General features: G+C 50.0%; 1 protein-coding gene and 1 long non-coding RNA gene across 5 annotated transcripts in view; one reads left to right on the forward strand and one right to left on the reverse strand.

Moving 5' to 3' along the window:
• Positions 1 to 1,226: 1,226 nt before the first annotated feature.
• Positions 1,227 to 11,672, forward strand: LOC118976898 (uncharacterized). Its single transcript, XR_005064370.1, has 3 exons — positions 1,227 to 1,237; positions 6,279 to 6,290; positions 11,592 to 11,672. It is a non-coding gene; the product is annotated as an uncharacterized LOC118976898 (long non-coding RNA).
• A 1,813-nt stretch (positions 11,673 to 13,485) lies between these two features.
• Positions 13,486 to 19,374, reverse strand: part of RGS6 (regulator of G protein signaling 6) — a 478,446-nt gene continuing 472,557 nt past the window's right edge. For all 4 annotated transcript variants that reach the window (XM_037031645.1, XM_037031642.1, XM_037031641.1 and 1 more), the window contains one exon: positions 13,486 to 13,918. In XM_037031645.1, the coding sequence (XP_036887540.1) occupies positions 13,746 to 13,918 (173 nt within the window). In that variant the 3' untranslated portion in view covers positions 13,486 to 13,745. The remainder of the gene's footprint in view (positions 13,919 to 19,374) is intronic.

The raw sequence follows: 19,374 nt of genomic DNA on the forward strand, positions 1-19,374 counted from the left end.
CATTTTTTCCTGCCCAAATCTCACTCTCGAGTTCAGTCACGAACTTTAGTGCTAAAGGCTTAGGGGGGAGACATGTCAAAGTCCCCTCTGCTTCCTGCCTGACCAGGGAGGAGGTTGTGGATGCTGTGTGTATGTTTGTGTTTGGGGTGTTGCCAGCCAGTCGGCCTGTTCTGACAGCTAGTAACATGCCTCCGCGGCAGAACAAGAGGAAGAGCCACTGGTCCCATTGGTAATTTCTCTTTTGGTGGGTTCCCCATGTTTTCCCTTTGTTCCTGACTCGATGCATTCATCTGCAGGCTCAGCGAGTTCACTCTGGCAAAGTCTCACATGAATGGAAACATTTAACCGCTCACTAGATCAGCTCACAGTCATGTGCATGTATGCACGTGTGTGCATGCATTCACGGATTATCCTAACCCTGAATGAAGAAACTTTCTCCCAGGTTGCTTTGTGTGGGTGGCCAGCAGAGAGCCAGCAGGGGGGGTTGGAGTTGGTTCGGGAAAATTCTGGGTGGAGCCAGACTACAGCACACAGACCTTTGCCCTGTGGACAACGGAGGTGAGCATTTTGGTTGGAAAGGATATGGGTAGGGCTTTTTCTGGACTTCAAACTCTCTTCCCATGCAGGTATCAGGCATGTGAGTGTTGGTGGGATAGTGGTGAGCATAGCTGCCTTCCATGTTATCGGGCTGAAAAGAATGATAGGAAGCATCTAGCCCATTGGTTCCCATCTGATTCTGTATCAGAATCACTTAGGATTACTCCCCCCTCACAGTTTTATTGAGATTTTATTGACATGTACACTGTATTAACTTAAAGTGTGCCACATTATGATTGGATGCATAGTGAAATAACTACCACAAGATGTTCACTTAACATCTGTCATCTTACATAGTTATAATTTTTTCTTGTAATGACAACTTTTAAGATTTCTTAGTAACTTTCAAATATACAATACAGTATTGTTAACTATAGTCTCTATGCTGTGAATTAGATCCCCAGAACTGATTTATTGTACAAGTAGAAGTTTACAGCTTTTAGACAATCTTCACCCATTTTCCTTACCCAGACCCCTGCCTCTGGCAGCTACCAATCTGTTTTCTGTTCCTGTGAGTTTGGTTTTTTAAATTCCACATAAGAGAGATCATATAGTATATTTGTCTTTCTCTGTCTGACTTATTTCAATCAGCATAATGTTCTCAAGATCCAGCCACATTTTTGCAAATGGGCCTCTTTGGGTTCATCTTGTTTGAGACTCTACTTCTTAGACTTGTATGTCTATTTCCTTCCCCAGGTTAGAGTTTTCTGTCATTATTTTTTCAACTAAGTTTTCAATTTCTTATCCTCTGTCGTCTTCTTCTGGCACCCCCACTATGTGAATGTTGGTAGTTGTCTCAGAGGATCCTTATACTATTCTTACTTTTTCAAATTCTTTTTCTTGTTGCTGTTCTGATAGGGTGCTTTTTGCTTCCTTATAATCCAAATCTCTGATTTGAGTCTCAGCTTCACCTCCTCTACTGTTTACTCCCTATGAAGTATTCTTCATTTCAGTAAATGTATTCTTCCTTTCTGACTGGTTCTTTCTAGTTGCACTTCTTTGTTTCCTACCTCTTTGTGGAAGTTCTCACTGAGTTTATCTACTCATTCCCTCAGGCCACTGAACATTCTTATAAGTAGTGTTTTGAACTCTACATTTAGTAGATTGCTTGTCTCCATTTTGTTCTTTTTCTGGGCTCTTTTCTTTCCTTTTTTAAAAAATATATTTTATTGATTATACCATTACATTTGTTGTTCTATTCCCCCCTTCATTCCCCTCCATCCTGCACACCCCCCCACCATTCCCCCTCTTTAGTTTATGACCACGTGTTTCCAGTTCTTTAGATTCTATATTTCCCCTACTAGTCTATGCTATTTTCTGTACCTTCTCCCTCCTTCTCCTCCTCCCACTCCCCTGTTGCTAACCCTCCATGTGATCTTCATTTCTATGTTTCTGCTCCTGATCTAGCTGTCCTCTTGGTTTGCTTGTGTTTTAGGTGTGGTTGTTGATAACTATGATTTTGCTGTCCTTTCACTGTTCATATTTTTCATCTTTTTTTTTCTTATATAAGTTCCTTTAGCATTTCATATAATAAGGGCTTGGTGATGATGAACTCCTTGAATTTCACCTTATCTGAGAAGCACTTTATCTGTCCTTCCATTCTAAATGAAAGCTTTGCTGGATAAAGCAATCTTGGCTGTAGGTCTTTGGATTTCATGACTTGGAATACTTCTTTCCAGCCCCTTCTTGCCTGTAAGGTCTCTTTTGAGAAATCCGCTGACAGTCTGATGGGAACTCCTTTGTAGGTGACTGTCCCCTTATCTCTTGCTGCTTCTAGGATTCTCTCCTTCATTTTAATCTTGGCTAATGTAATTATGATGTGCCTTGGTGTGTTCCTTCTTGGGTCCCACTTCTTTGGCACTCTCTGAGCTTCCTGGATTTCCTGGAAGTCTGTTTCCTTTGCCAGACTGGGGAAGTTCTCCTTTATTATTTGTTCAAATATGTTTTCCACTTATGGCTGTTTCTTTTCCCTTTCTGGTACCCCTATAATCCGGATGTTGGAACGTTTAAAGATATCCTGAAGGTTCCTAAGCCTCTCCTCATTTTTTTGAATTCTTGTTTCTTTATTCTTTTCTGGTTGGATGTTTTGGTCTTCCTTCTGGTCCATTCCATTGATTTGAGCCCCAGTTTCCTTTCCATCACTATTGGTTTCCTGTGCATTTCCCTTCATTTCAATTAGTTTAGCCTTCATATGTTCCTCTAATTTGTGACTAAAATCAACCAGTTTTGTGAGCATCCTGATCACTAGTATTTTGAACTGTGCATCTGGGAGGTTTGCTATTTCTCGGTCCCTTAGAGTTATCGGCTTTGGGACTGTGAGTTCTTCTTGAGCCATATTTTGGACTGTCTGTGCCTGTTACGTATGAGGAGCGGAGTCCTAGGTGTTCACCAGGGTGGGGCAACTCAGTCACAGGGTTGTGACCCTGTATGTGGGGGTGGGGTCAAAGGAAATCAATGGTGGTCTCCTCTGCCTCCTCCCGCCGTCGGGGCCGCCTGGTCCGGCGCGATGTGTGACCTTGATCAGCCTGCCCCGCACCCTCACTGGGTCCGTGATGCTACCCCAACTGCCTGTGCACCTGGGTCGGGGGATCCTTCCTGCCCGACCCTGCTCTGCTGCTGGCTCCGCCCCTCTTACCATCCCAGTTGAACGGTTCATTGTTGTTGGACTTCCGTATAGTTTGGTTTTCTGTTCTTTGGCTGTGTCTTTGTTTACTAAACCTTTGTTGTATTCAAACTTGGTTGTGGGAGAAGGCACAGTGTTTCCAGCTATGCCTCCATCTTGGCGGAAGTCTCTTTTCTTTCCTTTGAAACACGTTTCTTTGTCTCTTCATTTTGGTAGCCTCCCTGTGTTTGCTTCTCCATATTAGGTAGAGCTGCTACAGCCCCTGGGCTTGGTAGAGTGGCGTTATGTAGCAGGAGTCCTGTAGGGTTTAGTGGCACAGCTTCCTTATTCACCTGAGCTGGGCACTCAAGAAGCATCCCCCACTCCCTAATGGTGCGGGGTACACCCTCTAGTGTGGTTTCGCCTTGATTACTGTTGGCACATTACTGAGAGAGATTTACCCTCAGGATAATCAGCTATAAGGACTAGCTGTGATCACTGACCACTATGGAGGATCAGCTGTGCAGAGGCCCACCCCACAGAGCAGGACTTACTTCAGCAGGACTCTGGTGCCCCCTGAGTCCACCCCAGGAGTGTATTGCTTGTGGAAGTTGTTGGGTGGTGCTTTGACGAGGTCTGAAGCTGTCTACCAGGTGTGCTGGATCTGGGGCCTTCCAGGAGGCGCAGACTAAGGTCAGCCTCTGCCTGTGTTCTGCCTGGGACCACCTAGCATGAGCTACAAAACAATCTGCAAATGGCTGCTACTTATGCTGGGCTTGGAGGTGCCTAGGTAAGGCCAAGCTATGAACCAAGTGTGACTGTAGCTAGTGCTAGGCCTGGGGCCACATAGGGAGAGGTGCAGGGTATGCTGAGGCCAGATGCTGCTTCTTTGAGAGATTTTAGGAAAATCAGAAGCATGAGTCAAGAGAAGTCATTTGTATATAGCAGCCACTGAAAGAAGCTTGGGTGGGCCTGCCCGTTGGGTGGGGAAGGGTCTCAGGGAATCACCAGGGTAGGGCGAACAGTGATAGCCAGGTTGATGGAGACTCAGATATGGTGCCTACCTGTAGGCTCTGTGGGGGTGAAGACTCAGAAAAGGAAAAATGGCCTTCACCAGCACTTCTTTCTGGGAGAAAGCTGCATTTCCAGCTCTTGCCTTGATGCCAGACAACTCATTTTCTTCTGGTATGTCCCTGGTGCCTTTTGAGCTCCTTCCCCAGCACTGGAGCTCAGACGAAGTGAGTTCCAGTAAGTCTGAGTGTGGACCTTTAAGAAGAACTGTCTGGGACTCTACAGTCCTCCATCTCACTCAGCCACAATCCCCGCTGGTTTTCACAGCCAGAATTTACGGGGACTTCTCTTCCTGGCACTAGAACCCTGGGCTGGGGGGCCTGGTATGGGGCTGGGAACTCCTCACTCCTCAAGGAGGACCTTCGTAGCCAAGATATCCCTCCCCATTTTTATGTACCATACTGGGTGTGGGAGCAGCCTGTTTTACTTGTCTTGCCCCTCCTGCCAGTCTCCATGTGGCTTTTGAAATATTTTTAGTTGTAGGACTTCGATTCAGCTGGATTTCAGGCAGTTCAGAATGATGGTTGTTTCATAGTGTAGTTGCAATTTTGATGTGGTCGTGACAGGATGCGAGTACAACATTTACTTATGCTACCGTCTTGACCCTACTGAGTTTTAAGCCTTCTCTATACACTGTGTTGCAGATTTGAGTACCTGTCAGTTATATACTTCTCAAATGTTTTCTCTCAATCTGAAGGTTGTTTTTTCACTTTCTCGATGGTGTCCTTTGAAGCACAAAAGTTTTAAATTTTGATAAAATTTATTTTATCTATTTTTCTTGTTGCTTGTATTTTTGTTATATCCAAGAACATGAAGATTTATCTATATATTTTCTCCTATGGATTTTATAGTATTAGTATCTTTGATCCATTTTGAGTTAAGTTTTGTATATGGTGTGAGGTAGGGGTCCAACTTTACTCTTTTAACTTCAATTTCATTTAGTTTCCAGCACCATTTGTTGTAAGACAGTTCTTGTCCCCATTGAATTTCCTTTGGTAATCTTGTGAAAAATTAATTGATCATAAATGTATGGATTTAGTTTTAGACTCTCGAATATATTTCATTGGTCTGTTGGCCTATTCTTGTACTACCCCAATAATTGTAGCTTTATAGTGGGTTTTGAAATTGGGATTTCCCACCTTGCAGCACACACAGTGAAGGCTGGGATGTGGCTTGAGTGGAAGGGCTTCACTAGATGGGCCGAGGATACACACAGAGAGTAGGGCTGAGGGAATCACGAAAGATCAGGATTCAGGTGACCCAGTCTTTAAAGTTTATACCGCCACAGTATAACTGTGTAACTATTCCTGTTACACAGGAATAGTATAACTATTCCTGTATAACTTTATGTAAGTCACTTGTTATTTCTGGGCCTCTCTTTTTCAGTCTGTAGAGCAAAGTCTCTAAGGCTAGTTGATTATTAAAGGAATTTTCAATTATAGTCTAGTAGGGGTGTTCAACCTTTTGGCATCTCTGGGCCACACTGGAAGAAGAAGAGTTGTCTTGGGCCACACATTCAATACACAGTGACATGTAGTCACAAAATAATCTCATAAGGTTTCAGTAAGTTTACGATTTTGTGTTGGGTCTCATTCATAGCCATCCTAGGCCACGTGCAGCCTGCGGCTGGACACCCCTGGAGACTGTAGCATTTTCAGGCACTCAGTTTCCACAGACAAAGTCTATCACAGAAACACAGATCTTATTGCAAAGCATTCTTTAAACTTTCACTCACTTGGAACGTAGGGATCAGAGAGCAAACATGAGATGATTCTACAGCATCTTGCCATACCAGATAGCAATGAAGCTATCAAAGCCTACCAAAGTCATGTCTAAAAAACTCAGGAGCCAACTTGTAGAGGTTCTTAGTGGCCCAGATTGGAACCCTTTGGCCATCAATAAAGAAAATAAATGTGATGGATTGAAATGAACTACATATCTTTAAATTTATGAGTTTACAGAAACTCTGTTTATTTGCAACTTCTGGATTTTGAGACCTCTAGCTGAGGGAACCCCCAGGGTGAACCCTCCACTTGGCCTGGTTGTCAGGGCTGCACCACGCCACCTAGATCCCTGTGTCCCCGGGTCTGTTCCAGCACTTTGCTTCCAGGTAGCTTTGAATGCTTCATTATTCCATGCTGATCTATTTGGAGAGAGCATGGGAGAACTCTAGAGTTATTGGCAGGGGTCTACGAAGCCCTGCTTGCTAACGGAATAAATAACGCTTCACTCCGATATGCACCATTGCTTCCCTGTTTCCCAGAAGTAGGTTCTGTAGGACGAATAATAATGCCTTTTTTCCCAATGTGCCGATTCTGTGATTGTGTGCTTTCTCAAACAGGGGTTTATGGGTTTGGGGGCAGTTAAAAAGTGATTTTTATGAAAGAAATTGGGGCCCATAGGCCTGAAGAGTGGGTGGTCATGGGGACCTGGCCTTTAGGCCCTGTTCCTCCACCTCTTCTCCTCCTTCCCCCTGGCCCTCGATTATGTATAAAAGCAAACCTTTGAGACATGTACTGCCGACATAGGCAACAATGTGCCCTGTGCTAAGTGTGAGAGGCCGGGCTCACAAGGCCATATATTGTATGATTCCCTTTATGTGACTTTTTGTAAAAGACACAATGATAGGGTCAGAAAACAGTCCAATGACTGTCTGGAACAGGAGTGTGGGATGAGGGGATTAACCACAAAGAGGCACCAAATAACTTAGGGATGATAGAATTACTCCCCACCTTAATTTTTGGTATAAGTTGGTCAAAATTCATGATACTATATCCAAAAAGGGTGAATTCTCCTATATGTAAATTATGGCTCACTAAGCAAACAAAATGTAAACACACACAGTCACTATTGGAAAAACCCCTGCAGTCCCTCTCAGCGCTGATATTCTCTCCTGAGGGAGTGACTGTGGTCACGGGCAGGATATGCAGGAAGAGATACAGGGACCAGCACAAATAACGCCCCTTTTTATTACAAACTCTTTTATCAGAAAATCATAAGCATGTAGTTCTGTAATGTAACAATATCACACTCAAGCTCACCATATGACATTGTAGGTGAAATGTACAAATTAAAACTGTAAATCATTACCCCCATATTATTGCCCTACCAACCACACTCAAGCAGGCATTGTTTTTGCCAGACTCTGCGTATCCAGGGCCTTGTCTCATTTTGAAACTTTCCTTCCTTGATTCCTCTTAGTCCTCTCAACCCAAAAGAGCTTCCATAATGTGGTGGGAGAAGGAGGTTAAATAAGCTTTATTACCTTGGCCAGCCACTTTAGGAACAAGGCACACATGAGTCTGTGTGTGTGCTAGAGGTCCTGAGAGGCCCCTCATCCCAGGCACAGGGTCTGGGTTATTGGCCTGAACTGGAAAGTTTTTGAACAAGAGCTCAGAATCCAGATCCCAGTGAAGCGGCCATGGAGGCTGTCAGACAAGTGGGGATCTAGAGGGACAGCACAGACTTCCGTTTTCCTTGCAGGACCTGGAGGAGGAGCCCCCGCCTTCTGTTCTGCTATTTACTGAGCCTAATGCAAGATTATTGATTGAGGCCGGAAGTGACAGACAGTAAGGAAACTGGGCCCCAGCTGGGAAGAAGAAAGCAAGGAGTTTGTCACAGCAAGAGAGGCAGCTATGGCCCAGACAAAGCCCACCACCTCCCACTTGCATGCAGGGTTGCCATGGGGCGAGCTGCCCAGTGGAGATTCGCAAACGTGTTCCACCTTCGTAACTGCTCAGTGCCTCTCTCAGGGGGCAGCAACAGCGAGTCCCAGCACCTGTTCCACAAGCACACACTTTATGCCGGGCACAGGCTAGGCTCTCTGTAGTAATTCGCAACCACCTTAAGATTTCAACGTTTTATTGTTTTACAAATGAGGAAATTCATGCTCAACTGAGATGTGCAGCTCAGCCTCTCAATCAGGAACTGTTTTTTGTCAGTTGAAATAAGCCAGTCCTGGCTGGGCAAGTTCCAAGGCTCTGAGAAGATGGAGCCCATGTTTTTAAGGCAGAAGGAGCATAGCAGGAGCTTTGTTCCAGATGGAGGTCAAGTCCAGTGACACTCCTACCCCAGGCTTCTTTAAACAAGCTAGATCCCAAAGCCTCTCCTGGGCCAGGCAGACCTGCCTCTCCATGTGTGGTGTCTGGGACAGACCCTGTAATCCCCATTGGAGGCACTAAGGAAAGTCCCAAAGAGGGGGGCTGGGAGTTCATGTGGGGGCTTCTGCTCAGGACGAGAGGTTGAGGGAAAGCATGTCAACAGAGGTCTGTGGTGCAGGAGGGACATGTCCTTCCTAGGGCTTCTTGGATGCTTCTCTAAGCCACAGAGTTTGGAGGTGCCACATCCCGGGAAAAGTCCTAGCTAGGATCAGAGACACACATCAGAGGCCCTGATGGTCTGTTGGAGGCTGGGACCAATGAGCCATCGGAAGCTGGCACCAAGGGAAGGGACAGACAATGCTCTTTATGCTAGATGTCCCCTAAAGCATGTGAGGGGAGAGGAGGCAGTAAGGGTGGATCTCAGACAGTTTTGGAAGGGCATAGCTTTTAGTGTTATAACTGGGAGCCTCCAGTCCCCACATCCACCCTGGACCCGAAGCAGATCTCTGTTCTTGGTGCTCATCAGGATCGTGCACGTACACAGTGACGGCTTGCTAAACAAAGATTCTGGAAATAAGCCAGATGGCTCGGTGGGGTAGGAGGAGTTCCAGGTTCCCTGGAGGTCATGGCCATGATCAAGGGAGATGGGAGCATGTTTTTTTTTTTTTGTGGTGGGCCAGGGCATGGCAGTGGGGTATGCTATAGACCTGACATTTCAGGTGCTGTTATAGGTGTGATCATGGTGTTGACCTTGTGGGCCAGGAAGTCTAGGAGTTGGTCCAGGGGTTGGTAGACACATTCCCTTCCATGCTAATGTGACTGAAGACCCATTCCCCTGCCTCTGAGATCATTTCTACATTTAGGAGCAAGATTTCTGACACTGAAGTGAGCTGCCAGGTGCCAGCCGCACTGTTAATAGGATCACAGTATCATAGTTTCTTTTCATCGTGTTCTCCTCCTCCTCTGGTCAACCTGACTTCCAGGCTCTCCAAGTCCCACTGCTTTGGCATTAGTGGGAGATGAGACTGTCTGTTGCTTGGGAAACTGAGATTCCATAGAAGGAGCACAGTCTACATGCAACAGATGTCAGTCGTGGGACTTTATTTAACAGTGGTGCCTGGCCACTGCTGCTGTTTGTCAGGCCACTTGGTTTTGTGGTTATGCACAGAACCACAGAGACCGCTCAGCCAAGGACCCCCCTCAGCCAAGGATCCCCCCTGACAGGGGCCTCAGCCTTCCAGTGGTACAACCGTCTCAACCTCCCAGGAGCAGTGCTTTGTACCAGAGGTCCGGCTTTCCTGAGCCGTGCAGCATCCTGCCTGGGAGCCATGCCCCTCACTCCCAGGCTGTGTGTGCATGCGTGCATGCGTTAATGGGGCAGGGTGAGGAGTAGGGGTGTGTGTAAATTTTCAGGTACATCCTGCCCAGTGAACCCCCAAACCAAGAAGCCACACAGGTAGCTGCATTATAGTGGGTTCAAGTCATTTATTTTTAGACTGTACCAGCATGTTTGGTTCTGGGATCCAATCACCAAATTCCAGAAAAATAAACTAATGAGAACCACATGCACTATGAGAAGGCCATTCCGACGTGTCCGTGATCATGCGGTGAGTGGGCGGAGAATACGGACCAGGAGCCCCGGGCATGGAGCAGGGCCTCCCTCCCCGGACAGCTGACAGCCCCTGACTCTGAACCCTCCTCGGGTTGGGAAGGGGGCTGAGGCCGGGTCATTTGGACTCTATCCCTCTATGGCCCTGGCCTCTTATTGCTACATTTGCTACTTTGCTACTTTAGGGCCCCTGGGTTGTGCCCAGGGAATGTCTATCACTGGGTGGTACTGATGAGTAGGCTGCTGGCGTCTGCTGTTACCATGGTTACATGAGCACAGGCTTTTCTTCAGAGGGTGCCATGGTGAGTAGTCAGGGGTTCATTTGGCCACTGTTAGACTGTGCCACACATGGTCCTTGCTACATACTCAACTCGGCCAGCCCCTTGGAGGCAGGTGGCATGTCACCTCCTCCACTCCAGGGCTTTCTAGCTCCTGGACCTTTCTGGAACACCTCCCTCCAATACACTTTGCAAAACCTACACACCAACAGCCTACAATCCTTTCCAGCTTCTGGAAAGGTTTCCTAGTGCTGGCTTTTGAAGTCCATGCATTTGGAGCACAATGGGAAGGGAGCATTTTAGGAAAAACAGCCACTTCTACAACCAGCCCAGGGGCCAGATGGGTGGCAGGCTCCCCGTTCAGTGTCCTGTCGGTGAGGTAGTTTGAATACACTAGCAATCCTGCCAGGAGAAACGCCCCCAGAGCATGTCCCCAGCTGTTCACTGGTCCAAGAAGCAACTCAGGGTGGCGAGGGTAATCTCCTGGGTGCTGCCCCGTCCCTGACCTCAGCAGTGGTGGGCCTGGAGCACAGCCAGCGACTGCACGGGGGGACTGGGCCCTGCTGGGTTCCTGGGGCAGGGTGATACCTTTCCAGAAGACCAAAGCATCCCTTTCTGGAAGGGCAGAAGCCCTCTCCCCAGCCCAGGGAGTTCCTGCTGTGCAGGGAGGTCCTTTGGCTGCCGCTGGGCATTTACATGTGTCAGCCTACAAGTTTTCCTCTTCCCATGGAGGCATATGCCCGATGCCTGGTGTCTGTGTGTCTGTCCTGATGGGTGGTAGTTGCTTCTGAGGCTGTCCTGATGCTTTGGCTGTGGGACTGCCAACATATTTGCCCTGTGAGCCTAGAGTGGGAAGGGTTGTGGACCCAGAGGCTGTGCCCAGGCAGGGGAGCTAAGGAAGCTTCTAGAGGCAGGGGAACATGATTTGTTGCAGAACTGCCTTCAAAAGTCTAATCTGGTCTGAATTTTTGGCTATGCAGACCAAGCCGATGAGGAACTGGTCAAGACCAGATTTTCCAAGTGTATTTTCATTCTAGGTCCTGCATAGTAGACCGACCCCGGACCGGCCAACTTGGGCAGAGCAACTCCACGGCACCCTTCACTGGTGACGTGATCTACTAGCAGCACATGGAGGGGGTCACAGGACTGAGTGTGCCTGGTCGGGAGGTGAGGTGAGGGGGTTATTGCTCTGGGTTCAGATCCATCTGAAGTGACCTTAATGCTACTGAGCCCGCTGGCTGGCCCTCTCCTCTGGATGTCCCCAGAGGCGTTAGAAAGTTGTCGAAAGTTGTGTTAGAAAGCTCTGTCTCAAGACTGTTGTCCACTGGCTTTAGGTGGGCCAGGTCTCAGGCCAGCCTCACTCAGGAACAGCAGTCCGGGGCCAGGGACAGGGCTGGGGGTGCCAGTCCTGTCCTGTCTGCAGCTACCGGGGAGAGCAGGAGGCATCTGGGCGCTTGCCCTGGACAATGGGTGGCAGAGAGGCCCCTGCTACTCCGGAACTTCCTTTGTCCACACACCCTACGCCTTGACGTCAGCACAGCCTGGGGACCCCTGGAAGGGAGGAGCCTCCTTTGGGCTGCGTTGGGTGCTGAGGAGCCTTAGCTGTGATTTGGTTCTGAAACAGGAGGCCTGTGTGAAATGAGACAAAAAGGGGGGGGGGAAGGGAGGAGGGCTCAAAAGACCCCGTGACATGGGGGCAGGACCTCATTTTAGTCATCATCTCATGTCTGCCAGGAGCCAGGCTCTGAGCTGAGGTTGTGTGGAATCTGGGTGGATAACACCGCCTTTGGAGACACTCTGAGGACTCAGCGTGTGTCATTCTAGTTTGTACTTCACAGAGAGAGCAACTATTGCCAGTGGGGGATACTGAGGCATGGTGGTCAAGAACCCACAAGGGTATAACCCTAACCAAGACTTCTAAAGCCCACAGGGGCTCCACTGTGCTGACTGAAAGGCTGGGGCCCTGGGGACAGGGCTCGGTAAGCGTCAGACATACCACATGGCTTAGGGTGGGGGGCTGGAAAGGTGGTCATGGGAGCACCCTGGAGGCCGGGTCTGCAAAGGAGCACGTGTGCCTTTGGTCGCCAGTGGTGCATTTGCCTAAGGAGTGAAGAAATACTAGTGATCGATGTTTTGCTTATGTGTTTACTGGTTATACAGTCCCCAGGGAGATTTCTCACCTGTGGCCAAAAATAGATCAAAGGAGGACAGTCATAGCAGGTGGGGAGTCAGTGTCTGAATTCAAAACCACGTTGCTTAACACTGCTCTGTCCGTGGGCCCCCGGGAGTCACATGGTGATGACAATGATGAGAGCAAGGGCTACCATTTTGCTAAGGACCTACTATGCACCAGGCACCTGACTCAGTGCTCTACATACATTACCTCACAACCAAGTGGGCAGGTGGGCATTTTGACACACAAGGGAGTGTAGTAGATCTTTTTCAGGTTTTTGCGGGTGTTGCTTTCTGTCTGCTTTTTTCCCCTGGATGCCTGGCATTGCTTAGCGGGTGACTTTGCTGGGCCATCAGGGGTCCATCTGGCCTTGGCCTAGGCTCTCTGTAGCAGATTGTCCTCCAGCTTCACACAGCACTGAGACCTGGCCCAGCAGGAGCCTGGCCATGCCCATCCTGTGGGGGCTGCCAGCCCTGTGATCCCACACCCCCCGTGCTGGGAACCCTCCCAGCTTCCACCTGGGGCTGCTGGAGGAGAGGATCCCAAGGGCCCCTGAGTTCATGGCCATGTTTATTTTGAGTAAAACATGAGGGAACAAACCAAGGAAAAGGGGCAGAAACAATAAATTAAGAGATCATGAATTTTTTCAAAGAGATGGTCAGAATCGGTCAAACCACGAGCTCTTTCATCTACACTGGTGTTTCTTCTAGCGTTGGACCCTTGAGACATTTGTCAAAACCAGAGGGCAGTGGTACCCCCGTGGACACCTCGTCAGAAGTCTGCGGATGGATGAACTGGTGGATCACAGGCATATTTAACGGGGCTGAAAGAACTCGCAGTGCAGCCAACCCGGAGGTCGCTCAGTGCTGAGGACCACGTGATTGGGACGGGCCGTGTGAGGGCAGGTGGCCACAAAGATGGGGGAGGCAGGAGGCGATGAGGACACAGTGGCTATAACTATGGTGGGTGCTGAGGGTGCACCAGAGAGACAGTGGGGGAGGGGGCGTAACACAGGCTGTGCTCAGGGCCAGCTGGTCCTTCTTGTGTTTGCTGGATGGCAACATCCCCCAGACAGTGGGAGGAGTGATGATGAGAATATATCTCAAGTGACAGTCACAACACCCCACAAGATGTTCTCCTCTGAATGAGTTAGGGACGAGGACCTTTTAGAAAATGGGGTGTCGGCGCACAATTGTACAAGCACAGGAGGGTTGTAAACAGGGGCCTCTACTGGGCTGACCCCTTGCTCTGTGGCCTTTCTCTCAGGTCCCCCTGTTCACCCACCAGGTCTCCCCGTGGTCGCCCTCCATTGCCCTCACTCTTTCTCTTTCACAGTGACCGAATCGCCCCGTAAGGACACTCTGTCCACGGATGTGGAGCGCCGCCTCCTGCCCTCGTGGTCCTCGAGCCCCGGCCCCGGGCCTGCGGTGGGAACGGTCAGGAGGACTGCATCAGTCCCGTGAGGCGCTTGCCCGCCAGCGACTTTCCCTGCAGAGACAGGCGACAGAGAGGCACGCACAGGTGCACACACACACAGAGGGACAGAGACAGAGAACCAGGTAGGTGATTAATTGTGGCCTGAGCCGTGGAGGCCAAACGACGTAGCAAACTGACCCCTTTGGTCTCTGGGTTTGGGACTGCAACCTGGAGACAGGTGGAACAACCTGGAGTCTGGGGCAGGTTAGGGAGGGAGGCGGGCGGCTTGTACTCTTTTGGGGTGGGTGGGAATTTTACTCACCTCACACCAGGCATTTCAGCTCTCAGGCAGAGAGTCTCTTAATGCCTGTGGGCTGTCCCTGAACTTGATTTTATTCAAGCCAGGAAGGAAAAGGTAGGTTGGGAGTAGCAAGATCAGGGAGGGTGGGCTGACCCAGATAGATGCTGGCTAAGCATCTGGTGATGAGACACTAATGAATGAACTAGCAGAAGACCTAGGAATACTGTTTAAAATGCAGGAGAGATGCGCAGGCTTTGGGTCCTCGTGATGACCCAGTTCTGGACAATGAAAGTGGGATTCACCGCAGATCAGGAAACAGGTGAACGGGTGCCACCGTGGGCCCCGGACAGTGGGGGCCATCTCCTATGCTCTTGGCTCTCGCTCTGCGGCGCCCAGGGCCTCCCCCTCAGGAATGCTACATGCCCTTCCCTTACTGCCCAGGTGGCAGTTCTTCCTGCGAGGACAACGACCTGGACTTCAAGGCCTGGTGCACGAGGGACAGAGGGCCTGGGAGAGGCCGAGTGTTCACGTGCCTGGGAAGAGGTAGCTGCGTCCGCTCCCAGCCCCTCTCCAGAAATCACAGCATCAGATGGGGCGGGGCGAGTGGGGAGGGGGGCTGGGTCGCTGTGTCTGAGAAAACGCTCAGAACCCATCCTGTTATTGACAGGGGGTCAGTGACACCCCTGCCATCCGCAAAGGGCAGCGCACAGCGGCTCGGCAGCGTGGGCGGCCGTGCTTACAAGGGCCAGCAGTTCCTCATGTTCATTTCCAAGTGAGTGGGGTGTGAGGCCTCCACTTGTGTACTGGGCTTGGCTGCCTGTAGGCTGGATGTAATTAAAAAAATTGATCAGGCTTGTGAAGCCTGGTGGGGTACTCAATAAACCTGCTGATTGATGAATTGATGGATAATGGGCATATCTAACCAACGGACGCCATGGGTTGTGCTTTTGCGGGATGCAGGACAACATGTCATCTGGCTTAGTGCTCCATGGAGGGACGTGGCCGCCCGACTCAGAATTCTGATGGCCTGGATGGAGCTTGTCCAGACCTGGAACTGCTCTCAGGGGCGGCCGGAAGTCTGTGTCTTCCTCCTCCCGCTTTCCCCCCTTTCTTTCTTTTTTTCACCTCATCACTTTCACCCCTCGTTTTCATGAGTGAGACAAACTTCATTTTTTTCTCCCCACCTTAAAACACACACACACACAAACTCCCCTTCACCAACCTCATCCAAATCTCCAAATATACTAAACTTAGCCTGCAGCAGGATACATTTATACTAAGCCAAGGATTTTTAAATCAGATTTAAAAAAATTCCTAGAGGCCACTGGCAGTGCCAGTCTTTGCCAATCACGAGAAGCAGGGCAGCCACAGTGCTCTCCTCCGTGGAGAGTGGGCTGGGTGCCTCGGGAGCTCTCAGAGGGCAGAGGCTGACCTTCAAGGGCTCCGCCAGCCCTGGATTCTTGGGTACACTCAGCTGGCACTGTCCTTGACTGCCCTTTCTTAGACGGTGCTCCAGGCATTTGTCATTCAGCGGGCTCACCTGGGACTGTGCCTTCTCAAAGCAGGCCTGAAGGCAGAAAGCATGGCTGTCTGTGTGTGTGTGTGTTGTGTGTGTGTGTTGCAGGGGTCCTCTCTGGGGAAATGTGGTGCTGATGAGTCTAGGGACCCCGTGGCCGAGAACTCTGACGAACCTCCTCCACCCCGGGTGCCGGTGTCCATCCCGGCTCAAGGAAAGGTACCAAGGACTTTCACTTTCCCCTTGGTGTGCCTCGTCGCGGCGGTAACCACACACCAAATGCCAGCTCCCCTTCCCCTGGCACTGCCAGCCCTCCTCCCCCAGGCCCACAAACTACACATTATGTCCCCAAATACATAGATTCCAGTCTTGCCATCCACAGCATTTGGGGCTCTGATTCAGCTGGTGAATGTGAAAAAATAATCACTAACGCTTCTGCATAACAGTCTGTCCAATGGTATGTTAAAAGCCCAGAGACAAAGAAGGTGAGGCTTACCAGGCATCCAAGCCCTCATTACAGCTTCTTCCTCATTAGTGAGGTCATTTGGGCTGGAGAGGGGGCTGTGGGGTGAGGGAGACTGGAGGCTCCATTTCTGGAGATTTGTGTTACTATCTATTTGTTTCGGCTGAATCTGACCCTGAGGTTCCTCCATCCTCCATACCTCCCAGTTCTATAGAGTGGGCTGGGCTTGGAGGCTCTAATTAATCTCTTCCTGCCTAAACCCTGGAGCTCAGCCTCACTGCCCTGGCTCAGAGGAGGACCAGCGGCCAGCCCATCAGTCCTGCCCCTCCCCTCCCCTCCCCTCCCCTCCCCTCCGCTGCTTCTATTTCTCCAGACTTCAGGGGTAGGGGCAGGGGCTGCCGATGACCAACCCAGAGAACAGGCCCCGAGGTGGTTCCACCCTCTCAGCAGTCCAGGTGGTGCTCTCTGGCACTTCTCTCTGCCTTTCCCCACTCCTGTGCTCACACATTTACCAAATGCCAGTTGCTACTAAAGGAGGTCACAAGGGTTCCGTCGGCTGGTGGTGGTGGTGGTGGGGGCTCAGTTCAGCCCAGCTGCAATCTGTCTTCTCTGCAGTGACCTCCCGGGTGAGGCTGGAAGGCGGTTACTCATGCAGGATGCAGGCAGGGCTAGATGCCTGGCCTTGGGCTTCAGGGAAGAAATCCTGCAATCACTCTGGCTCAGCAGCTGCTGCCCTTCTGAAGAGCTGCGATTCCTGTAGTTTCCAGGGATCTGAGTGGGATCTGATAGCAGAGGCTACCTGTGTTCAGAGATGAGCTGCCCCAAGGCCTCTGCTGCCAGGGGCTTGCTGGGAGCCCCTGAGCTAGCTGTCCTGCCCAGAGAGGAGAACTGCTCACATCCCCTAGGGCTCTCCCTCATCTTTCCCTCTCTCTGCCTCCAGTTTATGTGATTCTGTAGGAAACACCTAGCAAGGGAAGGAGTAATCCTGCCTTTGCCTCTGCCTGCCATCTAGCACAGTTACAGGGGAAGCTGTCTTTTCAGGGTCTGGATGTATGATGATCCCCATTGCCGGTCAGTTGGGAACCGACCATGGTGCCAGGGAGCTGCAGCTGGCTCAGACTGAGGCCTTGGCCTGGCTACGTGAAGCAGCTGAGGGTGGTGGAAAATGCTATTAGCAGGCGGCCTTTGTCCAAGTGAAAAAATACACGGTGATTGAGGACTGAGCTGCAGAAGGCACATTCCAGGGACATCAAAGCTTTGCCTACAGACAAAGCGCTTTTCACCTTCAAGACCTCTGGCCAAGTTGAATCCAGTGGAATCTGGGATCCTTCTGTTTCATGGACCATGGGCTCAGTGCTGGGCTCACAAACACTCACACGTTCAATTCCCACCCTGGCTAATCATTTTCGCTCTGTGGCCATTCTTGACGGCTAGACGCCTGCAAGAAGGTGGTCATGGAATCCTTTGTTTCAAAAAAGGAAAGGCCCAAAAGGAATAGCTCCCTTTTGGGCAGTGCTTTAAGGAAAATCACCATGCTGAGCAACATGCTGTGGCTCTGTGCATTGTGCCTGCAGATACTGATCCACGAACATGCACCATCCAGGTTACCAAGCCCTGCCGCCACTTACCTGGGAGACTGATGCTACTCTGTTTGGCTGGGAGGAGGACCATGGCTCAGAGAGTAGCCCTGGGGTCAGGTGGCGCATTGGGGGCAGCGGAGCCAAGCCCTAAGGGCTCAGGCAGGACCCTTGTCAATGCGGGTACAGACATTTGAGCTGCTGATGAGATACTCTTGATTTGCCCAGATGACCTAAGACCGGAGTCACAGACCTGAGGCCCCGCAAGGCTACATCCTCACTGCCAGGGGAATCGCCCCCTGCAGTTGCCTCTGGGGGAGAGGGGCAAACAGACTGGAGTGGGGCGTGGGTGGCGGGGTGTGGTTCCACTGGTGCATACATTCGTCAGGTTCATTGAACAGTACATTTTGGATGTGTTCATTTTGCTACATGTAGTTACACTTCAAAAGAAAAAAATTAGAAAAAATCCTAGTTATCATATTTTGCTTTGAAATTCCCCACTTCTTACTTACTCAGCTGCCGTCCGGCTGCCTTTTAGAGAAAGTCGGCGCTTCCCCTCCACTACAAGGGAAAACTGGGCTCTCTCGTCGGAGGAACTAGAGTTCGCAACCGAGGGCCTACGGAACACTGTTTCTGGTCTCCGTTGACTCAAATGGCCACCTTGTCCCCACACACAAGCATTTTCATCCTTGCCAGTGAAAAATGCTGTTTTGCTGAACAGAGCTCCCGAGTGACCCCAGTGGACAGGAAGTGGGAGGCCCCAGAGATGAGCTGTCCTCCCAAGGAGACTGGAGGTCATCTAGGAGTAGATGGTGCTCAAGTTCAGAAGGGACGTGAATGCACAGGATCGCGGTTCTGGGGGAACCTGCTGAGAGGAGCCTGAGAGCCCAGTGGGAAGGTGAGGGCCCCAATGGGGGTTTGGCAGGAGGGGGAGGAGCCAAGGACCTAACATCATCGGGTGACTTTCCTGCAGGTTGGTGCCCCTGGTGCCCCTTCTCCACTGAAGAAGGCACCAGGAGTGATTTCAAGAGGGAGCCTAAGGAATTCTGCAGCATCTCCTTTTCCCATGATGTTTAAAATGGATGGGAGACAGAGCACCACTTGCTTGGGACAGTTTAGAGGTGTGAGAACCTCTGGCAGGAATTGGCAGAAAGATCCAGCCCCTATGGTAGAAAAATACTTAATACAGAATACTTTAAAAAAACCTTTCAACTCGACCTGTAGTCATCCTCTATTGAATTCTGTGAGTCAAGGTGGGCAGATGAAATGGGAAAACCTGCTCTGGGCCACGAGTTGCTGACCCACCGCCACCGGGAGGGGCGAGGCTGTCCCTGGCTTTCTCACTCTTCAGCCGGGAGGGGCAGGAGCCCAGCAGCCAGGCCTGCTCTTGGAGTCCATATTACTCCTGGGTCCTTGCTGAGTTTTCTGATCTCTCTCAGGAGTTAAAGGCATTTTATCTGATTTTAAAATATTCTCTTTTTCAGACTCTTTAAAAGTAAGATAGCACATGCATAAATCAACACCCAAATTTAAAAAATCAAGAAATAGGTAAAAATTAAATTAATAAAAAAGTTCACTGGTTGAAGAATATATAGTTTGTGTACAGTTAAGCTTGTTAAAAATAAGAACTATGATTAAAGTAAAAACAACGGATTCTTCTGCAACACTCAC

Source organism: Sturnira hondurensis, unplaced genomic scaffold, assembly GCF_014824575.4.
Source record: "Sturnira hondurensis isolate 20B ecotype Veracruz unplaced genomic scaffold, ASM1482457v3 Scaffold0021143, whole genome shotgun sequence".
Lineage (NCBI taxonomy): Eukaryota > Metazoa > Chordata > Mammalia > Chiroptera > Phyllostomidae > Sturnira > Sturnira hondurensis.